Raw genomic sequence first — 23866 nt, forward strand, 5'->3', positions numbered from 1 at the left:
TATATATCTTGTCCGAGTTAGTTTTCGGATCACTAGATGGTTTAAAAGCTTTCGCCGAAAGGTTTCTAAACATACCCAACGCTCCCGGAACTTGCCCAGGAAAGGAGCATTATTTCAGCCGCAGATGTGCCTGCATTTTATGGTAACAAAATAAATGAAAGTATCATATTTCTTGAGTCTATGATCTGCTTCTTGAGTCCTCTCCGTTAGCAGCGGAGTTTCATGAGCCCCGGCAAAGATGAAGCTTTCTTGATTTCCTTTGTTATTATTATAATACAATCGATATGATCGGTTACTAATTGATATATAAATAATCACATTTCTTTCACTCAATCAACCTCATCTACACCAACCCCTTTTACCAAACCAGTAATTTCAACCATGACTGCCTGACCTCCAAAACTTCTCCTCCCTCTTTGCTAATTTACCACCATCGATCATGCCCTCCATTAATGTGATCATCACTGATCTCTTCCTAATCCTATTCTCTTCTATAATTTTACCTTCCACCTTGATTTTCTGTCAAACGCCGCCTAAATGCACGGGCCGTCAAGGCCAGTGGGAGCTTTTGCATGCATCGCTTGGCATATCTGCCATGCACATGCAACTCCTACACAACAACAAAGTCATCATGTTCGATCGCACCGATTTCGGACCGTCTAACCTCTCGCTCCCCAGCGGCCGTTGCCGGCGTGACACCTATGACACTGCACTCAAGGTTGACTGCACCGCTCACTCTATCCTGTACGATATTGATACCAATACTTTCCGAGCTCTCATGGTGCAAACTGACACTTGGTGCTCTTCTGGGGCTGTTCTTCCCGACGGTACCCTCATCCAAACAGGCGGCTACAACGATGGCGACCATGTTATTCGCTCTTTCACCCCATGCACGGACGAAAACTGTGATTGGATTGAGTTTCCACACTACTTGACTGAAAGGAGATGGTATGCAACTAATCAAATATTGCCGGATGGTCGAATAATCATTGTTGGAGGGAGAAGACAATTCAACTATGAATTTTACCCTCGACTCCAAGAAGATTCTACTCCACCACCAGGAACTTTTCGGTTTAATTTTCTATTTGAAACAACGGACCAGCATGAAAACAATCTGTACCCATTTTTGCACCTTTTGCCGAACGGAAACTTGTTCATTTTCGCTAATACACGATCGGTATTATTCGACTACAAACAAAACCGTGTGGTGAAAGAGTTCCCTCAGATCCCCGGCGGTGATCCTCGTAACTATCCGAGCTCGGGCTCGTCGGTCTTGCTTCCTTTGGACGAAAACGAAGGCAATGTAGTTGAAATCCTGCTTTGTGGGGGTGCACCGCGAGATGGGTTCTCGCATGTATCGCGTAGGAGTTTCGCGCGTGCTCTTTCCAGCTGCGGCCGACTTAATGTCAGCCAGGAAGACCCTAACTGGGTCATGGAGGACATGCCAATGGCACGAGTGATGAATGACATGCTGCTCCTTCCTACCGGGGACGTCCTTATAATCAACGGCGCAGAGCTTGGCACCGCTGGATGGGAAAATGGCGCCGACCCAGTGAAAGCGCCCATTGTTTACCGCCCTTCCGAAGCCTCCAACTGGCGGTTCTCAGTGATGAAATCTTCGCAGAGACCAAGACTGTACCATTCCTCGGCAGTTTTACTGCCCGACGGACGTGTTCTAGTCGGCGGTAGTAATCCACACGTATACTATAACTTCACCGGAGTCGAGTTCCCGACTGATCTAAGCCTGGAGGCATTTTCGCCACCATACTTGGCGGCAGAGTACACACCGGTGAGGCCGACAATCCTGACTTCCCTAAACGAGGTTTTAGGCTACGGGGACTATTTCTCGGTGAAGTTCACGGTGCCGCATTATTTGACGGATAAGGTTTTGTCTGTAAGGATTATTGCTCCATCCTTCACAACACATTCGTTCTCAATGAATCAGAGAATGGTGGTACTGAAGTTGATGGAAGTTTGTCGCTTGACATCCGATACGTACGATGTGAACATGATGGGGCCATCAACGGCTGAGATTGCGCCACCAGGTTACTACATGTTGTTTGTGGTGCATGCTGGGATACCAAGCTCTGGTACGTGGGTGAAGGTGCAGTGACAGCAAGGGGCCGCGCTGGAGGAGGAAGGTGTTTGATATAAATTATTTTGGTTGGACTTTAGTTTAGTTCAAAATGCTTAGACATGCAGCTAGCTGCTAGAATGCTTTGGACTCCTCTGTCAAAAATATAAGCAACACTGATCTCCTTAGTTTAGAAGGAGTTTAAAAAAAAAGATTACAAATGAACAATCAATTAAAACACTCGTGCTTAGACAATAATGTAATTACTATTTTGATAATTTCAGATTTGGTTCCAACATGAATGTCAATGATATTTAAAAAAAAAAGAAGTTATATATGTTGGCTTAAAAGGGTACTTTCAAGCTTTGTGTTGTACGGAGCCTTTGCTTTCAGAGATAAATGGTTGTTTCGTTCGATCCGTTTATGCATTTACTACGTACATGAGGTCGTAATTCGTAGGCAAATGTTGGGAGTGGGGTGGACGGCACCCGGCGTAATCCAATCCTATCTCTCCCATTCCCATACTCCATTGCTTTTTTTTTTCATTTTTTTTTTTATTTTTTTTATTTTTTATGAATAGGAGTGAGTTGAGATTGTAGAATAAGTTTTATGGGACTCACTTAATATTAGTATTTTAGATGTATTTATGAAAAGTTAAAAAAAAATTATGAGTCCCACATATAAAAATATATTGAATTGAAAAAAATTATAAATTTTACGTGTAAAAAGATCATGAGTTAAATGATATTTAATAATTTTAAAATTATGTATTTAAATATTAGATTAGATTAAATTTAAGGAAGTTTTATTGTAAACGAATTCGCATATCAAATTATGCACCGTTACTAATATATAAGGTATTCGTTTAATAAAATAGTATAAATTGATATAGAAATAATGTTAATGAGAAAGAAGATCTTATTCTTCTCTTAAAATTTTTATTCTTTTATTTTTCTTTTTAATGAAAAAAAAAAAATTTCAGCGTCGGTACGCTTGTACCTAGCAAGAACTGTTTCGGTGTTGCCACGTTTCAACGTATCTTCCAGTTCGTTCTGTCAACTTCAGAGTATGAAAGGGCGAATGCCAATTTCGTTGTAAGGAAAAACATGCCTATTTTGTTTGTTACGGCCCAACATATTTACATAGAACCGACACAGTACTGCGTTGAGTTTTCCCTCCGAACAGTTTCCTCTCTCTTGAGCCCCAAGAAACCAATAACAAGAAGTGGTAGAGAAACGGCGAGAAAGTTTGGGAAAGTTGAGAGGTAAAGGGAGAGAGTGGGAAAATACAGGCGGGAGCTTGGGAAACCTTTAGAGGGATAGAGATAGAGAAAAAGCGAGAAAGTGAGTAAGAGTGGGTTTCAGATAGAGATGAAGCACATTTTCAAGAAACTTCATTTAGGAAGCAACCATGACCCTAATCGATCCAATGAAAACCCCAACTCAACCTCTGCCACGTCTGCATCGTGTGCCTCCGATCACAGAGCCGCTTCCGTTAACGGTCAGAGCTCCGGTGCCACTCCGGCCAGCCCTTCGCCGTTCCCGTCTCCGGCTGGCGAAGCCACGGGTCCGGTGCCATCGGCCGAGTCGTCTGCGGCTAATCGCGAGGACTTTATCTCGTTCGAGGAGGAGTTCCAGGTTCAGCTGGCCCTGGCGATCAGCGCGTCGAATTCGGAGTCCCGCGAAGTTCCAGAGAAGGATCAGATCCGCGCCGCGACGCTGCTGAGCTTGGGTGGTCAGCAGATCGATTCGGTGGAGGATAAGGACTTGGTCACGGCGGAGGCGCTGTCGAGGCAGTATTGGGTGAGTTTTGTTGAAACACTTGGAGTTGAAGTTCGATCAAGTTCGTTTTGTAGTGGTTCGTTGTGAATGATAATTAATTGGGGGTCTCTCCTTGGTTCTCCCTAGCTAATTCTGAGTTTGGGTTTCGGATTGGTCGTTCATTACTCTTCGTTTTTTTAATACTTTTTAAAGTTTTCTTAAATTACTTTTGAATTAGTGGAAACTACGTCTTTTGAGGTGTGATTGGGATGAGCTTGAATTGGGATATTAATATATGACCTTTTGTATTGGGTTTTGTATTGTTGTAGATTAGGCAATTGCTGTCCAATTTTGCCTGCTCCTTGAAATTGTTTGATGAACTGTAAAATAAGGGGTACTTTAGTTAAAAGAGATATAATTTCGGGTTGCACATAGGGAGCTGTACTGTATGAGCTTAATTTATAAAGTGGTTATCTTTGACTACTTCTCATGAAATCAGTCAACATTTAGATGGAATTGTTTACTACATATTGGCTCCAGAATAAATGCTGTAGTACATTCCTAAGTTATGTTTCCTGAGTCTTATTTCTCAAAAGTTTTCATGAATTTTCTTATGATATATTTTTTTATACGTATAATTTATTCTGCCATTTGGGAGTTTTTACTTGGTTTTTGGAATTTTTTTTCTGAATTACTACTGCTGTCTGCTTCTTCATAAGGATTGTGATAATCTGGTTGTGTTAAATAGGGGTAAGTGTCTAAATTCTATGTTACTTTTGTGAGCAAGTAAAAACTTTGGAGTTTGGTTCATGAAGATTGAAGTCCAAAAAACTTAAAAACTCCATGTGTGACTCAAGTTGGTTTATTTGGTCTTCTTGGACATTTCTCGAGTATAATGATTAGGTGGTGTTTGCTAGACAATCATGACTACATGTCTCCGTTGTATATGTCCTAGGGCTATGCTCATTAATCTAATCAGTATAATTATTGTGTATTGATGAAAAAATGATCAGGCGGTGTTAAATGGGTGTTTGTGATTTATACAGGGTTATATTTGCTTGAATATCTATAATATGGATTGGGGCAAATGCAATAACTTTGCACTATGGACATTAGTTTAGGCAAGCTATATTGCATATGAGTAGAAAAGTCTCCAAGTTCTATCTGGCTGGATTCCACCTGTGGAAGTGGTAATTTTCGTAAATCTGGAGAAAAATTACGTGGTGGTAAAGGTTATTTTTTTACTGACAGTTTAGTCAGTTTGCTTCAGTTTGATTTTTGTAACCTCTTACTGGCTTTTATAAAAGTTTCATTTTAACAAGAGAATAATGTTCTGACCAGTATCCACGCACTTTGCTCAAATATGTAAAACATTGAGAGAGAGCTTTCCATGGTTTCAATAAATTGACATCTCACTATGCTCAAGTATGCTTTACATGCTTATATCCTGCAGTTTTAAAAAAGTTTTTCACGCTTACTTAATTTGGCTTGATGTCTGTTGTGCTCTTTGGTTCACAAGGAATACAGTGTTCTTGACTATGAGGATAAAGTGGTGGATGGTTTTTACGACATATACGGGCTCTCCACGGATTCGGCAAGTCAAGGAAAGATGCCATCTCTCACAGATATTGAAACAAACGTTGGGCATTCTGGCTTTGAAGTTGTAATGGTTAATCGAACAATTGATCCTGCTCTGGAAGAGTTACTTCAAGTTGTACACTGTATTGCTTTAGACTTCCCTATCACCGAGGTTGGTGTGTTGGCACAAAGGCTTGCTGAGCTAGTTACAGGACACATGGGTGGGCCTGTGAGGGATGCTAATATCATGTTAGCACAGTGGATGGAAAGGAGAACAGAGTTGAGGACATCTCTTCACACAAGTGTGTTGCCTATTGGGTCCATAGACATTGGCCTTTCTCGACATCGTGCCTTGCTTTTCAAGGTCAGCCATCAGACTTTTATTATTGACTTTAGGCTCTATAGGCAGTATCTTATTGTTCTGGTTTCTTGTGGCCATACATTTTTTTATTTTCAAGCCAATCTTTGTATATATATGATGTTTGAACATTGTGAATCTGAGCAGTTTCATCTTCATTTCTTATGGTGGGTGGATAAGTCACTTGGTGTGCATCCATGGCATTTAAATATGGGTATTATATTAAAACTGAAAAACAATTTGTTTTAAGTCAATATCTTGCGATTTTTTTTTATTGAAATATAATTGCCCTCAGGGCTAACTGATGATCTATTTGAAATTCCTTTGATATTGTGATTAGGTGTCTAATTGGGATACGTATTGTTGTTGTCGTTTTTCTGCTGATCTAGGTATTTGCTGACAATATGAGAATGCCTTGTAGACTTGTAAAAGGTACTCATTACACTGGTGTTGAGGATGATGCTGTCAATATAATAAAGTTGGAAGATGAAAGGTTATGACTCCTGCCTTCTTTTTCTGTTCGTTATTAATGGTAGACTTCTATTTTAGAGTTGTAGTTTTTATAACTGAGGAAATCAGCTTATTTGTGTTTGTGTAGTAAGTTTTGCTTTAGTGTTCAAAGTAATTATTCCAAGCTTTTTCCACATCTGTAAGTTGCTTTTGCTTATTATAATCTGCGTCAATATAGGGAGGGCTGTATTGCAAATACTTTGGAATGTAGCACCAATGTGTGGGCCCTGAAGCACCTCGCTATACCTTGAAAGTGCAAATTCCTTGAAAGGCAACTGTCATCCAAATCCATTAGTATTTAGCTTATATTCTTAACTCCATCTATATCATGAGATTGTTGTGGAAATTTCTCTTGAAACTGAATAAACGTATAGCGAGCGTATGTGAGGGACATGATAAATACCTCTTCTCCATGGTTAACCATACCAGTCTTATAAAGGAAACCCACTTCAGACAATTCATTTGACTCTGAGAAAGTTTGTCCAGAGAGGGATGTGCTTGGGGAGAATTTATCTTGACTTCTTTTTAGTGCTCTATATTTTCCTTCACCAGGTTACGTTCCCCGGCTAATCAGATGTCAGTGGCGAGATAGATGTCCAATTCATACTGAAATTTGCCAGATCTTGACCTCCCCTTCTGCTCTCTTTGTAGAAGTCAACATTTGGAAAATTATCAAATAACTTTTTTTTCAGTGTATCAATCTTTTTGTACAACTTTTATCTGAGTGCTCAAGTCTTTCTTTTTATTTCCTCTGTTATGATTAAAGTTGTATTTACTGTCTCATGGTCCATCCTCTGTCTCTCTGACTCTTTTTTATTTTGTTTTAGTTTTTGTCTTCTCAAAGAAACCAAACCTCAATAACCTGACCAAATTTCAGAATTCATATATGTTGCATGTTTTGTTCTCTCTTATATGCATTACACAATCTCTTCATGAGATGCATGCAAGGGATGTGAGTGCACTTTGCCGAGGGCCCGTGCACCCCTAGGAATGTGCGGCTATTAAAAAGGAATGTGTGCGCATTTCAAAATTTTTCTATTAAATTTTCAGAACCTATTTTTCCTTATACATGGATCTAATATATATTTTTCTGCTTTCAGTGAGTTTTTGGTTGATCTAATGGGAGCTCCTGGAACACTTATACCTGCTGATATTCTAAGTGCGAAGGAAACTACGTTTAAGCCTTACAATCTGAAAATAAACAAAATCCCATCTATGCATTCTTCTAATGACATTGGAGTTTCATACTCAAGACCAAAGCCTTTAGTTGGTGAAGGCAGCAATCAAAGTGCTGCATTGGAAAGTAGCTCACCTCTGGATATAAGGTCCAGTTCTGAAAATGCAGAGTCCTTGCCTCCATTCCCTGGTAAAAGTGGTGATACAGCTGTTGGTTCATCTGGCATATCCGACTTGCGGACTCCCAATCAGTCAGATCATCTTTCCTCGTCAGGAATTGGCACCTCTCTGTATAAAGGAAGTCGTGTTGACCAAGTAGTTGGTGATAGTGCAAGGATGAACCTCAATGTAGTTCCATATAATCAAACTAGCCCTGAAGACTCAAAAAACCTTTTTTCTGATTGTAATCCATTCCTGATAAAAGGAACTGGCAAAACTTTTGTGCACAACAAACCTGCAGAGAATAAAGTTGCTGAGCCTCAGAGACCAAGAAATAACCATGTCTCTGATCGACCCCCTGTACCATTGATGTGGAAGAATCGATATGCTTGCAATGAAGTCCCTAGGCAAAAGGAGTATGATTATACAGAGGGTGTGTTTCCAAGAATTAATCATGAACCTAATGACTATAATCTGTCATCTTTAGCTTCCACTAGTTCTACGTCCGGAAAGATCTATGGTGATGGTTTCAAATCATCTGGTATTTCAAATATATCCAGTGGAGGCAATGATACAGCAAATTCCATCGGTGTCACCAGTTCATTGTTGGAAGGTAGCATGGGTCAGTTTAACAGGTTGCCTTTGGTTGAGGGCCTACATGCTAATTCAAAGGGAGAGCACCTGAGGAGCAGGGAGGAATCTCAAAGTGACATAGTGGATGTGATTAAAGAGGATGAAGAGAGAGAAATTAATTTCCATGATCATCAAAAGTGGGTGCACGATAGGGTTTTGGGCAACAATTTGAAATTAAAGGATCCAGAAAGAGTTAGGTCGTTTGTTGATTCCAGTGCAAGTAGGGTTGATGAAATATTTGATGATGTGGATGTAGGAAAGTGTGAGATTCTTTGGGATGATCTGGTTATTTATGAAAGGATTGGACTAGGTAATGCATATGGCTTGTTGGATGTTTTTGTTAAATTTGCCAATCTTGGTGGTGCATATAGCTTTTTTTTTGTTGCATTTGCATATATGCATGCATGCAAGCACATGTGTATTTATACTTGCATATATTAATGGCATTCATGTGTATATCTATGTAGAGTAATGCTAGACACAGTCCTAGGGTATGCAAGTGCCACCCAGTCCCTTTAAAAAAAGTTTGGTCCACTATGAAAAAGTTTACTTTTTCATGTGGGTCCCAGGTGTGCCCCACTTTTTTCCAAAGGGGCTACACGGGGCTTGCACACTATAGGACTATACAAATCATTTTCCATCTATTTATGATGGTATGTGTATGTTTGTATATGTATTACTCACAATAGTGTATTGCCTAATGCCTATGGTCTTTGGACCAAATGACATCTGCTCCCCCTGCAAAACAATGAATGGAGGGTGCAGTTTGGTTTGTGGGTTTGTTTGTTGTGTGTAGCTATCCGAAAATAAGAAATAAAATAGTAATAGCATATTAATTATATATGGGGAATTAATTTCCTTCAAGAGGCCAAGTGCCTTTCCCTCTCTCTCTCCCGCTCTTTTCCCGTTTTTTCTTTTGGCTATAATAGAAGGGTAAATACCTTTGGAGGATAATAGAGGGTAAGTGGCTCTGTACTAATATTATGCTTAACAAAGAAACTACTGGGAGGAGGGGTTGTTTATGAATCCTTGCATATCAATAACCTCTTGTTTGCAGGATGTATAGGGCATTTTATTCATTTTTTCTTGTGGATAGGTTCATACGGAGAGGTTTATCGTGCTGATTTGAATGGCACGGTGAGTTCTACAATTCCTTCCTGTAGTAAATACTTATGCTAAGACTGTTCACGTTTTCCTATTTGCTCTTTTGCTTTAAATCAGAAGAATCAAATCTTGTCGTCTTTTTGTTGTCTGCACCGTATAATTTCTTCTATCTTGAAGATGGCTTTTGTTATTCATGAATATCACTCCACTTGGATTCAAATGTTTAACTTATGCCTTTTTTCTTTTAATAGATCCTTTGTACTAATTTGACAAGAGCTTTTATTTAAAAAGTAAATGATACAGGAAATAATATATATTGCATTTTTGTTGGCATCATTAAGTGGAAAACACTAGATGGCATTGCACAGGACCATGGTTGACAAACTATATGCTGAATCACGATATACTATCACTATCAAACAGTTTTTATTATGTTAATTATGTATTATGTGTAATGTGGACGATTCTCTTTCTTTGTTGTCATCTCTGCATAATGTTATTTTGCTTTTACTACAAATGTCTGGTATGGTAATTTAACATATCAACATTGAAATAGGAACTTTTTGGTAGATGCAATCAAGAAAACAGATTATCTAATTTTCTTCTGGTAAATTTTGAAGTGCAGGAGGTTGCTGTGAAGAAGTTCTTAGACCAGGATTTCTCAGGTGTTGCTTTGGCTGAGTTCAGAAGTGAAGTAAGTAATAAATTAGCATTCTGTATATGCATGTGATGGTGCTCTTTCAATTTAAGGGAGAAAATAAAAATAAAGTAAAATCAGAGCCTTGCATTTGAACTTTAAAGACTTCTCAATGGTTCAACTCAACTATTGCTTATAAAATTGCCTGAGATGGTGAAATAATGTTGTGTGATTTAGAATATCTAGATCAGCACCCAGAAAAAATGTAGCTTGACCCATATTCTTGGTTGTAAAGTTTCTTCTGTAGCGATGAAATATTTTAGTTTGCCTTTGGGTGCTTTTATTCTGTATCTATTTGGAATGACGTACTTGAAAACTATAACAATTTTTGGCTGATTAGAACAGGCTCTTCTTGTCCAAGGGTGGTTGTTTGACTTCAATAAAAAGCACACTTTCCAATTTTCCAATGTATGTCTTTGTTTCCTGTTCCTGTAGGGGTGGTTAATTGGCTTGAAAAACTTCAGAGATCCTTCTTAAGAGGAAGAATTGGTGATGAGCTTAAATTTAAATTAGTGAGTTGGTTGAGTATTTGTAACCCAATAAATTGAGGTGGTTTAGGGTCAGAAATTTGATTCAGTTTAATTGACCATTATTGGGTAAATGGCTATTGCTTTATGCGATACAGAGAGAGGCTTTATGAAGATTGTGGTAGATGCCAAATATGGAAGTTCGGGAGGTGGATTTGGTTTCCTCTTCTTTTTTTTTTTTTTTTTTTTTCTTTCCTTTTTTTTAGGAATTGTAGAATTCCAAAGTATGACAAGGAAGTATGGATAGTATATGGAAGGCCCAAACCACATGGTCTATACTCCAAAAGGACTAGTCAATGATATAATTGGAGCCCAATTAGAACATTATAAAGAGCAAGAACTTTTTCTTTCCAAGTAATGTGGTATCACATTCACCACTTACCTTTATCTTTATCATATGGGTTATCACAATATCCCCCCTTAAATTCCAACGTCCTCGTCGGGCCTGTCCGTTGTAGGTGGCACGACTCAAGTCCCACATTTCTGGTTCGGATAGGGCTCTAATACCATTTGTAACGCCCCAATGGAAGGCCCAAATCACATGGCCTATACTTCAAAAGGACTAGTTAATGATACAATTAGAGCCCCATTGGAATCTTATAAAAAGCAAGAATTTTTCCTTCCCAAGTAATGTGGGATCTCATTCACCACCTATCCTTATCCTTATCATATGGGGTATCACAGTATATGTTGGATCCCACGCAAGAGAAAGAAGTGTAAGGTTTTAACCTTGCATATGGGTTCCCGTCTAGAGTGATGACGCCTTTATACATGGATAGCAGCTTGTGATGCTTTGCTTTTTTATCGGTTTTCAAATTTTCTGAATTGTTCTTCCCCACCCCACCTCTCCCCCCTCCCCCCCTTTCTGAATACGGATTCTCTTGTATACTTTATTTGTACTAGGGTTGTGCTCTGCCCTTTTAAGGATATTACATTACCTTTGCTTTTAAAAAAAATGTTTATAGTTTGGTGATAGAATGGGATGGCATGATTAAAATTATGGGATCAATATCACTTTTTTCCCTCACTAAAATTTCCATGACATCATCCCCCTGACATGCTTACAGAAGTTAAGAGAGAATATTCATGCTTTGTACCCTTGGGTTTTACTTATTAACCAATTCAGAATCATTGACCTCCATGTTTTATTTGTCTGTAATCTAAGGTACAGATAATGCGTACACTGCGGCATCCAAATGTTATTCTTTTCATGGGTGCAGTTACTCGTCCCCCAAATCTGTCTATAATTACTGAGTTTCTTCCAAGGTATAAACCTGTGCCTTGTTCTGTATTGATTGATTTGTAAATGCATACATGGGTTTTATATGTCATAAATTGTGTTACTAAAGTTTGATATTTCAGGGGAAGCTTATATCGGATACTTCATCGTCCTCATTGTCAAATTGATGAGAAGCGCAGAATAAAAATGGCCCTCAATGTGGTAACATCGTCATCCTTGTTTTCTATTTAAACAGCATTTTAATCTGTACACATTTTTAAGCTCTTTTTGTCTTGCAGGCAAGGGGCATGAATTGCTTGCATACCAGCACACCTACAATTGTTCACCGGGATTTGAAGTCACCAAACCTTTTGGTTGATAAGAATTGGAATGTCAAGGTTAGCATATTTAATTCCATTAGTACGGATTGAATTCCTTGTATGAGTTTGGCATGTGACACAATTTTTAGTTAATTATGACTATTTATGGTTGTTTTGTGGCATTTTTTACTAAATTACATCTAATGCCAATATAATTGAAACTTTTTAAATCATAAGTGGTATAGTCGATGCATTTTGTCGTACACTTTTTGCTGCCAAATTTGACCCGGCCAAGTTATGTTGCTAATAAACTGCTGTATGAAGTATCATCTAAACAGGCTGGTACCCAGAATGCATATTAAGTGCGGACTCCCAGTGGCCAACTGATTAATGTGAGTAGATCCGATACTATGTTGTTCTGTGTTTGCTCACTTGAACTTGCCTGAGCTTGGTTCCAGGAGCTTGTGTAAGAGGATAGGTGCGAGTGCCTTACTTTTGACCTAGATGGACCTATGTCTACTTGCTGAAGGCATAAAAGTAATGCTTGTCCTACACTACACATGGCATGACATGGGTATATGTATAGTCTATGTGGTCAGCAAACCCAAGAACTATATCTTGTTTGCTATAAGTTTTTGCCATTCCTATGGGGAAAAAAACAAGAGAAGGGATTTCCTCTATACTTATGATTGGCTCCTTGTGGAAATCATATTGAATGAAGCATCCATGGTGAACATGATACTCAAATCTAGTTTTTTACTACGGCAATTTTCATGGCATGCCCCACTTAAAAAAATAAAATCATATCATGCCCTGTGCCCAAATGTGAACAGTCCTAGGGACGAGCTTAGAAACCTGCCTGCTTATGTGTTGCTCCAGATTGAAGTATCTGCAGCACTTCTCTGGCCAATTGCTGTTCTTAGGATTTTGGTGCTGCTTGGATTGTAGCTTAAGGTAGGAAAGGATTTGAGTTGTGAAATTTTGGTTTTAAAAAGAAAGAATTGAAGAAGAAAGAATAATAAAAAAAGAGAAAACACAGTTGGTAATGATGCCTTGGCACTCGAGCAGTACATCTTTTTTTTTATAAGTAAAAGTGCAGTACATCTTTTGCACAGTTGCCCATAAAAGAATAACAATACAAAGCATCTTTGTGAACTCTTGGATATTACCTTTTCCCATTTGGTAAGAATGAAACACGCATTTAATGAAATGTAGGAAAACCATACACTCTTAAAACTGCTAGAGGACCATAGAATAGACATAGTTAGGAAACATATAAATTTGTATGTAGTTTTTTGTTTTAGAAAAGCAATTAACCCTCATACGCTGGTAAGATGGCCTTCAGAACCCTAGAAATCTACCTAAATTCTATGCTTGAAAGAACTTTACTTGCCAAAACTGGGATTAGACTTTGGAGAATTGATGCACTCCCGAAAATATACAAGTCTATGTAATTGTGGTCTCACAGACTATATTGCTTACATGCAGGTTTGTGATTTTGGGTTGTCTCGTTTGAAGCATCACACTTTCTTGTCATCCAAATCAACTGCAGGAACGGTGAGAATTGGATTATTATTCACTATTATTTCTGGTTGTTTCTAGAGATGACACAATTATCATGAGCTTACTTTCGACACCCTTTCTTCCTTCATCTTTGATTGTGTCTTTGTCCATCTGTTAAGCCTGAGTGGATGGCACCTGAAGTTCTCCGCAATGAGCCCTCAAATGAGAAGTGAGTTGTTTATTTTATGAGTATATTTCTATTTTGTATCTTCAGCTTTACTTGGCGTATGTTCTTTCATCTTATTATACTAGTTAGGTAGCCCTGGTCCATTAATTTTGCATACTGACTGGCTGGTCCAGTTGTCTTATGGTTTACCAACTTTGGCACATCTTGTTTGTGCTTGAGGAAATTTTTGTGTGAAGTGTCTGTTTTGGCCAACTGTTTTAATCTGAGATGGATATGGGTTTTGATGTTTGGGTTTTTGTTGGTCGTAAGGACTAATGGCAGAAAAGATTCTAATACCATAACTCCACAGTAATGTTACTCATCAAAGACATTAGGGTTGGGGGTGGGGAGGGAAACATTAGAAATATGCTTTTTTTTTTTTTTTTACTGGTCTTGAAAGATGCCAAAATTTCCCTGCTAATAATATGACAACTTGTGTCAAATCTTGTAAAAACTTGTGTTCCTGGCTTTGGTTTTAATAAATGCAGCTCAGGAAATGGGAAAATGATGGTAAAAGCACTCTTAATTGCAAAGCGCCAAGGGGAAGCAAATAGCTTACCAAAAGCGAAATGCATTTACAAAAACACACTTTTTGGCGCTTTTGTTGTGAGCTTAAACCATAGAAAAGCACGCTTTTGTAATTTTTCTGAAAAAAAATATAAAATCTTGGTTCAAGATCCAGAAAATGATGTAAACAAATATTCTTGAAGTATTTGGTTGATATTGAAGATCATTTACGTTCCATGGGAGCACGTTATCATTTGTGATGTGTACTTTAAACTCAACTAATAGTCCAATTTCACTTTCTAGATGAATTGGTATTTGATTGCTTATGTTAGGATAGAAGTCAATACCTACAATTCTTGAGCTTTTTTGGTATATTTTGATTCAACAATGTACTTTAATCCAACCATGGCTGTCAGATATCTTAAATATGTAAATAGGCTAAATATATTGTCATCTTGCTTTTTAAAACTTTCTACATTATATTTTATAAATTTTTTTCCATCATACATTAACTTTAGAAATGTGTGCGCTTCAGTTTGGCATTCGCTTGCATTTGTGCCTAGGCTCCACAGTTTCTGCACTCAAGTGCGTCTAGTGCTTTCACCGACGCTGCTTTCAGCTAATATATTGCAGTAACTTACTATGGGAGCTTGCTAACTATGTCTTCTTGCCTTGCTGAACCTAAAGGACCACCTTACTATATCTTCTGTTAAATATCCAGGTGTGATGTTTATAGCTTTGGAGTCATTCTATGGGAGCTTGCTACTCTAAGATTACCTTGGAGTGGGATGAACCCAATGCAAGTGGTGGGTGCAGTTGGTTTCCAGAAGCGGCGCCTGGACATTCCTAAGGAAATGGATCCTGTGGTTGCAAAGATAATTTGGGAATGTTGGCAGACGTAAGTTTAAAGAAATCTGAACCGTAGCATACACCTTCAATTATCCTTTACTAGGTTAAATACGGTTCAAATGATTGATTTTCCTTCCTGTTAATTCCCAGTGAGCCGAACTTGCGTCCCTCATTTGCACAGCTAACAGTAGCTCTCAAGTCTCTGCAGCGGCTTGTTATCCCGTCACATTTGGACCAGCCAAGTTCTGCCTTGCCACTAGAAATCTCAGTGAATTCTATGCCTTGAAAGGTCTCAATCTTTCTCAAGTGTGAATAAGGAGACATTTTGTTTCTTTGTAGTATATGAAACTTAAAAGAAAAAAGAAAAAAAAAAAGGACAAAAGGTGAATAGTAAGGATTGGGGTTAATGTCGTCTTAAAGTTATGCATGTTGTTGCAGCCAAATGACTGCAGAAGCACCTTTTGTACAGTTGGTTGTCCAAGCGAGGATGCTGCAAAAAGAAAAAAGAAATGGAATCATACAAATGGGTTGTGTTGGGAGTTTTCTAGGATCACGATCCCATTGTTATTAAAAAAGGTTAATTTGGTTTCTCCGGAGTTCCGAGCATGAAGAGAGCACAGCACATATGTGCACAAGATTGGATGAGATGAGACATGGCTATGTCATATATGACATTTGATTAAGCTCCTACATCTTGGGTGCCAAAGGAAGGTAAAGTCCAAGAGGGTTTTGCCATCTCTGATGATAAAATGTGGGGGCTCTATATGCTCTCTGTATAGGAAGTTGGGAAGCCGTTAGAATGTGTATATGTAACTCTTTTCATTGTAATTTGAAATCCATGATTTTAAAAAAGTCAAGATCTCGCATGGCATGGATTTTATGCAAATCCAAATTTTAGTACGTGATCAAATCAATCAGTAGATTTGGGTTTAAATCACCCCCAAATGCACCCACCTAAACTCACCATAAATGATGGTCTACTTTGATTGTGGGAACGTAACCTCACCTACCTCTTTTGTCAAATCAGATTGGTAATCAATAATCATTTTTGTAAGAGTTTGATGTGTTTTGTAGCCTTTGATCTTTCAGAGGCAAGTTTCTAGATCTAGCTTATTAATTTGGGGCGTATTTGAATTGCAGAAAACAGCTAGCACTGAAACATCTTTTCTAGCTCATTGTCATATCACAATTTATTTTGGTCTCCCCTCCATGAGGTGGTTGTATCCATCCATTTAGTCCCTAGTTATTAATTTGTCAACATCATTCCATGCTTGCCTATCATCAAAATAACTTATGTTTTTAAATCCACTGTTTACTATAAGACCCTAATATGTTTATTTTAAAGAAAAGTCAAAAACATTTTTTTTTTTTTTTTTCATTTGAAATATGTTAGTCTATTTTTTATCTTACTAATACGTTTATATATCCCTTACCATGGAATTGCTTTCTTATATATGAGATATATTCATTTTCTAGGAGGAAAAGAAAATCACTTATTCCAATAACTTAAACAGGTGAGAAGAAGTATATTTAATTATTTATATTATATCTTTAACTACACGCAACAATATCCCTACTCTTTCCCTTGACATTGATATATTTTTTTTAAAAAGACTCTCTTTGGTAAACCTACCTTCTCCATGTGATTCTTTGTTTTATGCTAGAACCAAAACCAATCATGTGACTTCATCTATGTAATAACTTCATTTCCATGACACACGCAATGGTCAACTTCACAGCTTTTTGGCAATGACTTGCTGCCCTCAAATTCTCCTCTTCATTTTGTTGACCCTATTTCTCTCTATTTACAGTAAGAAATTTTGGTGGATGCTTTTTGAGATCTGGCAATCAACTTATGCCAGATTCATTAAAGGAGACATCATCAAGTCATAAAAAAAGATGCAAAGATGGCTAGGTACTTGAAATAAAGTAACAAAATATTTGGAGGCTAGATTACCTTGAACTTCACTGATAGAATAGTTGGTTACAGTTGTAGCACCAAATGATATCTCTACACATTCCTTGACACAATTACCAAGCAACACTATACTTGTCAACAATGCTATACACAACAATATCCCTACTCTTCCCCTTGACAAAGAAATATTTTTTCAGAAGACCCTCTTTGATAAATCCAGCCTTCTCCAAAACCCTCTGTGATGCTTTATTTTCTGCATAGACCAATCCTTCCACCCTCTCCAGAAGCTTCATTTCTTTGAACACACATGAAATGGCCAGCTTCACAGCCCTTGTTGCAATGCCTTTTCCCCAGTACTTTGCACTTATAGCATATCCAATCTCTCCCCTCCGTTGATCTTTTCCAACCCCAGGCATCACATAGATGGACCCAATCGGACGGTCATCATTAGTGCAAATGGCTCTATACCAAGGGTGAGAACTAATGACCTCCTCTAAGAAGTCCAAAGCATCATCCCTAGAGGTGTAGGTATCCCATCTACAATAGAGCGTCACATTATCGTCACCAGCCCAACGCATAAAATCATCCACATCGGAGAGTTTGAACGGCCGGAGAGTGATATCAATAGGCATTGCCATTTTATCACACCTGAAAAATATGAGATAGAACTTTGAATGCTTGCTATGATTTAATGTAAGGATGAGGCTCATATTTATAGAGCAATATTAAGAAGTCGTGGTTCCATTCAAAATTACTACTTCATCATGCTGCTTTGCATTTGATGCAATAGAGAAGCCGCCAGTAGCTCAGCCGGCTGTTTGGATGTGTACAGGACAATGGTTTTCAGCAAGTTGCACAACTAGGCTGCATGATTACTTCACTCAGTCGCTTTTAGCAACAAGTTGCACAACTAGGCTCAAGACTTTGCTATGATGTTGATGCAAATTAGGAAGATGCTCCTTAATTCATGGAGCTGCTCTGTTAGGCAGAGGATTTTTGGGAAGCATATTTGTTATTTCAATTCTGGTTTATTTGATTGTTATTTCTTTCCTAGATTGTAGTTCTTTGGTTGATTATTTGAAGGGAAGGAAAAATAATGAAAGGCAGTTGCCATCTTTGACGTTCCAATTTGCAGAGAGACTCTGTATTTGTTTTCTTTTCCTCTTCTTGGCTATCAACGTGAGGTTGAACCAGAAGAGTTTGCACCAGATGTCGGCTCACAGGCACATGCTTTGTACTTAGCTGGAAGATGGAACTATTGAGAGAGCAGACAGAGACAGAGAGTGAAAAAGGCTAAAGGGGATGAACATCCTATTTTTTAATGTCAAGTCGCACCCATTGTCTTCTTATGATTGCCTACATGGCAAAGTGCATGGTACCTGTTACATGGTGTTATTCTTCCTCTTATCTTTTGTTGGAATTTGACTGTTGATGACCCTCTTTGGAATACTCTTTACCATCGAGTGATCCTTCTTCTCGAGAAATAGCAGACACCACTGATGAGCTACGATGACTCCAAGTCTACTGCCAATAATATATTATTGGACTCCTCAACCTTTGTTTCTTTAGTTTAATCACTAATGATTCATTAGTCTAACATAACAATTGCCCAGAAACTTCGCTTCAACCAATTTAATGACTAGTTTTGGCCTAATGTACGTATTATTCCAATTAGGGTATTGACTGCATTATCTAAACTAAAGATTCACAGCCCACACTGTTTGATCAAGACTACCTGTTTTCTATAAATAAAGGATCGTGATGGAGACATGGATCCGTGTACAAGGATTAACAGACTCATGAACTGTGAAAACATATGAGTCTGTCCTGTGTACACGACTTTGTGTCTTCAGCAGTTTTGATGAACCCAATGCTTACTCATTCGGAGATTAGTAGTAAAAATAAGAAACTGAACTCAAGAATAACAAAGTATACACGCATACATGCATTACAATAGTAGGACATAGTTAGTGCCAATAACACTTTATGCCATAGTACTATCCCCACCCATAACTTAAAACAATCGACCAATAATCAACATTTATTCTATGCTTTAGTTAAAAATGCCATACACAACAATATCCCTACTCTTCCCCTTGACAAAGAAATATTTTTTCAGAAGACCCTCTTTGATAAATCCAGCCTTCTCCAAAACCCTCTGTGATGCTTTATTTTCTGCATAGACCAATCCTTCCACCCTCTCCAGAAATTTCATTTCTTTGAACACACATGAAATGGCCAACTTCACAGCCTTTGTTGCAATGCCTTTCCCCCAATACTTTGCACTTATGGCATATCCAATCTCTCCCCTCCGTTGATCTTTTCCAACCCCAGGCATCACATAGATGGACCCAATTGGACGGTCATCATTAGTGCAAATGGCTCTATACCAAGGGTGAGAACTAATGACCTCCTCTAAGAAGACCAAAGCATCATCCCTAGAGGTGTAGGTATCCCATCTACAATAGCGTGTGACATTATCATCGCCGGCCCATCCCATAAAGTCATCCACATCGGAGATTTTGAAAGGCCGGAGAGTGATCGTGTCAGCTTTAGGCTTCAACATGGAGGGAGGTTCTATTGGTAGTGAGTCTGTTGATAAAATACCATAGATAAGTAAATCTCTTATTTTCCCCTTAAGAAAGCTATACTTCCTTAGTAGCCCCTCCTCTTGGAACCCAACTTTCTCTAATTCCCTTTGGGAGGCCTTATTATCCACATCAGCATAAGCTTGCAACCTTACCAAATCAGGGACTTCCTTGAACACTCGTGAGAGGATGATCTTCATTGCCTTGGTAGTTATCATCCCCTGGCCCCAGTAATCTCTGGCAACACCATACCCCATATCAGCCTTACACCTATCATCATCGTCTGACCCCTGAAAAATGGAGATGAAGCCTATCGAACGGTCATCAAGGCATATGGATAGACAACGCCAAGGGTGGGGTATGCAAACATCCTTTATGAAATTCAGAGCCTCTTCCTTTGAGGTAAAAGTCTGGCGTCGTTGGAGGGACCATGTGACCTGATCATCACCTGCCCATAACATGAAATCATCCGCATCCATTAGCTTGAACGGACGAATGGAAATCCTCGATGAATCAATCTCCATAACGACAAGACTAGCTTGTTTATGTTATAGCAAATGTTAGCTCGTTTATAGCCTATCCAGAATTCTACCACCTTGGTCAGGGCCCCGAAGACTCCAAGTCTTCCTGCCTAGAATATATTATTGGAGTCCCCAACCTTGTCATTTCTCTCAAAAGTATATTCCATATTTCACACTTAGAACCTATGTTAGGGATAAATTGTTGTGCTTTGGACTTTGGAGGATGATTATATTATTTATTACTAGAAACTTAACAGCAAAAAAAATCCAGTTTTAATTAGTCTTTCATTATAAAGTGGGCCATCTGCCTTTCCTGGTCACCCACTGACCCTCCCCATCCAGATAAGTTAGCTATGAAGTGGATCCTGATCACTTCTCATTTCTTGATGGAGATATACATTGTCTTCTACTTATCCAATGTGGGACAATCTGCATAAAGTGCACAAGATACGGTTCAATTATATGGTGCTCAAAATATTTAGTCACATTGAAACCATGCATGGCCATGAACACAGACAATCTAATAAAAAATAATACATGCTATTAAGTGATCATCACCTGCCCATAACATGAAATCATCCACGTTCGTTAGCTTGAATGGACGAATGGAAATCCTCGATGAATCAATCTCCATTACAACGAAGACAACGCTAATGGTGGGTGACAAAGCCTATGTTACAAAAGAGCAGTGCTACTCTGCCAGTGACCGCTCCATGTGCCGCCTAGTGCAAATTGCACTTTTCTTTTCTTTTTTCTTTTTTTTTCAAACATTTTTAAATATATTTAAACATTTTTAAAAAATAGAAATACACTAATAGTCACCATCAAAATTGTGTGCTGCTTTGAAGGATGATTAACTAGTTATTACACACACACACACGCACACACACCTCTTGGGCCCTAGGCAAAAAATCCTGTTTTAATTAGCCTTTCATTATAAAATAAATTGCTCAAGATATTAAATTATGCCGGGGTGTGAACGTTGGCCCCCTACTACCAAAAATTGTGACTGTCTTTAGGTGGGTACCCCTCCTAAGTGCAGTGGAATGGAGGTCACCAAACTAGGCCATATGCCTTTCCTTATCACCCATTGACCCCATCAGGTAAGTTAGATATATATATATATATATATATATATATATATATAAATATGAAATGGCTCCTCACTTTCATTTCTTGCTTGATCATGATACATGTCTTCATTCATATTTATCTATCCAATGTGGGGCAATCTGCATAAAGTGCTACGTGAAAGCTTTACCTAGTCATATGGGAAACCGTGGCCATGAAAACAGACAATCTAAGACTGGATGGGGGAAAGCAACCTTGAGACTGTAGATAAAGGCTTGAGTTCTGTTTCTGTCCCTAGTTATGATGAGATCAGATATCAGTTAGAGATGTTGTAGCCACAGGGATTTAAGGTTTTAACAGAATGTAAAATAATCTGCTGCAGAAGACTTGGAACTCAGTGTTGGAGAACTAATGTTTGTTGGTCTATATAGCGAGCGATATGGTGATGCATGAGCATGTGATCAGTAACATAGCGAGTAGTCTTCCCTTGGCTTTCTTCCTGTAGACTAATAACAAAATATGAAGCTTCTGAAGATCTTTGAAATGGAAATAGGCAGGGGCCGCGCGAACGCAGGCCCCCACTGCCACAAATTATGACGTAGGCTCTGCCACTTGGGCAGACCTTAGGCGAGCACCCCTCCTGAGTGCAATGGAGGTCACTAGCCTAGGCCATGGGCCTTCTTGATCACCCATTGACCCCGTCCAGGTAAGTATGTTGCTCTTTCCTGCTTGCTTTACTTTTATAGACCCAAACTAATCTCTCTACATTATTACTTTTCCCATGTGGGACTATGTATCGGCCGTTAGTAAAAAAATTTTGTGCATGGTTTTGTATGGGCATAACTGTCACTCCTTAAGTTGTTAAAGTGATCTCAACTCATCTCAAATTAATTATTGATGGAATTCGCCATTTTTTTAACTTCTCATAAAAAAAATTAAAATCATCTCAATCTACATCATATATTCAAATACATATATCAACCTATTTACATTCAAACACATTTCAATAGAACTTACAAAATATTACTATTTACAGATCAACTCAAATCAATTCAGATCATTGGAGATTACCTCAACATCTAAACGCAACCTAGGGAAGTGATTTTTCTCACTTACCATGAAATACAGAATAGATAACTGTGTAACGAAAATTATAGAAGAAATGACTCATAAACGGTACCTTCTTTCTAACATAACATATACTAAAGTATATTAATGTTTATTCATTGAACTAAACTCGACAAGAGGTTTGGTGGTGGAGTTTATTCAACACTTGAATGCACAAAAGCACTGTTTAGGAACACCCGGTGCAGTGTATAAGTCGCACATTCCCTTTCCATTGTATCGATTTCTACAGTCTTCCCAACAATGGTTTCCTCCCTTGCAGTTCCAAACTTTATGGCAATCTTTTGCTTCTGCCATGGGTACCATTCTCTTATCTGCAAGTCCAAAAGTTTTGGAATACTCATTAATTAATTAATCTTCGAAGCAACTTATGCCTATGTTGGATAGATCTTATGTAAAGTGGGATGATTGGGTCGATCTCGCATTTTCTTTTAGAACTATCATAGTGGAACTGAAAAAGGGTTTTTCACTGAAAGTTGGAAGTAGAGAACCTCTAGTTTGTTTTATTACCACCATCGGACACTAATATCAGCATGCTATTTGCATGCTTTCAGTGAGAAAACCCTTTAAAAAGTTCTCTTTTTTGGTCTCAATTTAGAGCTGCAATATCTGAGGAAAATGCAAGGTCTCAAAATGTCAAATATAAGATCTCCCCCTATATAAGGGCTTCATGTTGTAAGCACATAAAGATAGCAAGGATCTAGCAAAAACAATAACGGAATCACACAAATGCATCTATAGCTTCATGATCCCATTATCATTAAAGGTTGATTAATTCGGTTTTTCCAGACTTCTAGGCTTGAAGAGAGCATGTGCACAAGACTGGATGATGTGAGATGTGACATGAGTATCATTCAGTCATACATGACATGATTAGAGATGCCCAATCTCCACGATTAAGCTCCTATATCTTTATATGTAAAAGGAAGTCCAAGTCCTTAGGTTTGATTTGCAAAGGAAAATCAAATGAATCATATAAATTAAAATGGAGAAATGAAAAAGTTTGAAACATTTACCACAGATGATGACGAGGATGACAAGCAGAAAGTAGAAGGTAAAGAGTTTTGCCATCTTTGATGATAAATGTGGTGCTCTATGCTCTCAGTATAGGCAGTTGGGGAACCCTTATATCTTGTCTATCCACCAATGAGGAGATATGTGTGTATAAAAGTCATGGTATGTTGCGAGAATTAGTTAAAATTATTCTAATGATGGTCTAGTTTTCTTTTTAATACAAAAATATGGTAATCACATCATATATCTCTTTGTCGAATTAGATTGATAATTCAAGAATCATTTAATAAGAGTGTGATGTTTTGTGGGGACATATTTTTCTTGTATGGATAGGTTGAAGCAAAAAATGTAAAGCCCTTCTAACTCTTTTTAGACAAGTTTCTATTCGGTTCGCAATTGCCAATTTGTCATTTTGGGTCTATTTTAGCT

At 38.3% G+C, this 23866-nt stretch overlaps 4 protein-coding genes, 1 non-coding gene and 1 pseudogene across 8 annotated transcripts; 2 read left to right on the forward strand and 4 right to left on the reverse strand.

Moving 5' to 3' along the window:
• Positions 1-439: 439 nt before the first annotated feature.
• Positions 440-2113, forward strand: LOC121259554 (aldehyde oxidase GLOX). Its single transcript, XM_041161183.1, has one exon. It carries the CDS (start codon positions 440-442, stop codon positions 2111-2113), a length of 1674 nt encoding a protein of 557 aa, XP_041017117.1.
• A 1110-nt stretch (positions 2114-3223) lies between these two features.
• Positions 3224-23411, forward strand: LOC121261460 (serine/threonine-protein kinase EDR1-like). Of its 4 annotated transcripts, XM_041163843.1 has the most exons (15): positions 3224-3876; positions 5354-5776; positions 6160-6263; positions 7381-8558; positions 9345-9385; positions 9978-10046; positions 11742-11842; positions 11939-12017; positions 12095-12193; positions 13604-13672; positions 13798-13847; positions 15073-15249; positions 15351-15489; positions 15639-15926; positions 23366-23411. In XM_041163843.1, exons 1-13 carry the CDS (start codon positions 3445-3447, stop codon positions 15484-15486), a joined length of 2958 nt encoding a protein of 985 aa, XP_041019777.1. In that variant the 5' UTR covers positions 3224-3444; the 3' UTR covers positions 15487-15489; positions 15639-15926; positions 23366-23411. The 4 variants fall into 4 exon arrangements, with proteins under 4 accessions (XP_041019777.1, XP_041019776.1, XP_041019778.1 ...); XM_041163842.1 differs by having other exon boundaries at positions 15351-15926; XM_041163844.1 differs by having other exon boundaries at positions 11748-11842; positions 15351-15926.
• LOC121259556 (uncharacterized N-acetyltransferase p20-like) lies at positions 17232-17756 on the reverse strand. Its single transcript, XM_041161186.1, has one exon. The coding sequence runs from the start codon at positions 17754-17756 to the stop codon at positions 17232-17234; it is 525 nt and encodes a 174-aa protein (XP_041017120.1).
• On the reverse strand, positions 19172-20230 carry LOC121259557. The gene has a single exon (XM_041161187.1). The coding sequence runs from the start codon at positions 20228-20230 to the stop codon at positions 19172-19174; it is 1059 nt and encodes a 352-aa protein (XP_041017121.1).
• Positions 21196-21338, reverse strand: LOC121261744 (annotated as a pseudogene).
• Positions 21852-22012, reverse strand: LOC121261775. Its single transcript, XR_005939995.1, has one exon. It is a non-coding gene; the product is annotated as a U1 spliceosomal RNA (small nuclear RNA).
• Positions 23412-23866: the final 455 nt, after the last annotated feature.

Source organism: Juglans microcarpa x Juglans regia, chromosome 4D (genome assembly GCF_004785595.1).
Source record: "Juglans microcarpa x Juglans regia isolate MS1-56 chromosome 4D, Jm3101_v1.0, whole genome shotgun sequence".
Classification (NCBI taxonomy): domain Eukaryota; kingdom Viridiplantae; phylum Streptophyta; class Magnoliopsida; order Fagales; family Juglandaceae; genus Juglans; species Juglans microcarpa x Juglans regia.

Coding starts and splice junctions, on each gene's coding strand:
- LOC121259557 (XM_041161187.1), bottom strand. CDS start 20,230: ATGGAGATTGATTCATCGAGGATTTCCATTCGTCCGTTCAAGCTAATG.
- LOC121261460 (XM_041163842.1), top strand. CDS start 3,445: ATGAAGCACATTTTCAAGAAACTTCATTTAGGAAGCAACCATGACCCT. Junction 13,673..13,797: donor CCAAATCAACTGCAGGAACG/GTGAGAATTGGA, acceptor CCATCTGTTAAG/CCTGAGTGGATGGCACCTGA. Junction 15,250..15,350: donor ATTTGGGAATGTTGGCAGAC/GTAAGTTTAAAG, acceptor GTTAATTCCCAG/TGAGCCGAACTTGCGTCCCT.
- LOC121259554 (XM_041161183.1), top strand. CDS start 440: ATGCCCTCCATTAATGTGATCATCACTGATCTCTTCCTAATCCTATTC.
- LOC121259556 (XM_041161186.1), bottom strand. CDS start 17,756: ATGGCAATGCCTATTGATATCACTCTCCGGCCGTTCAAACTCTCCGAT.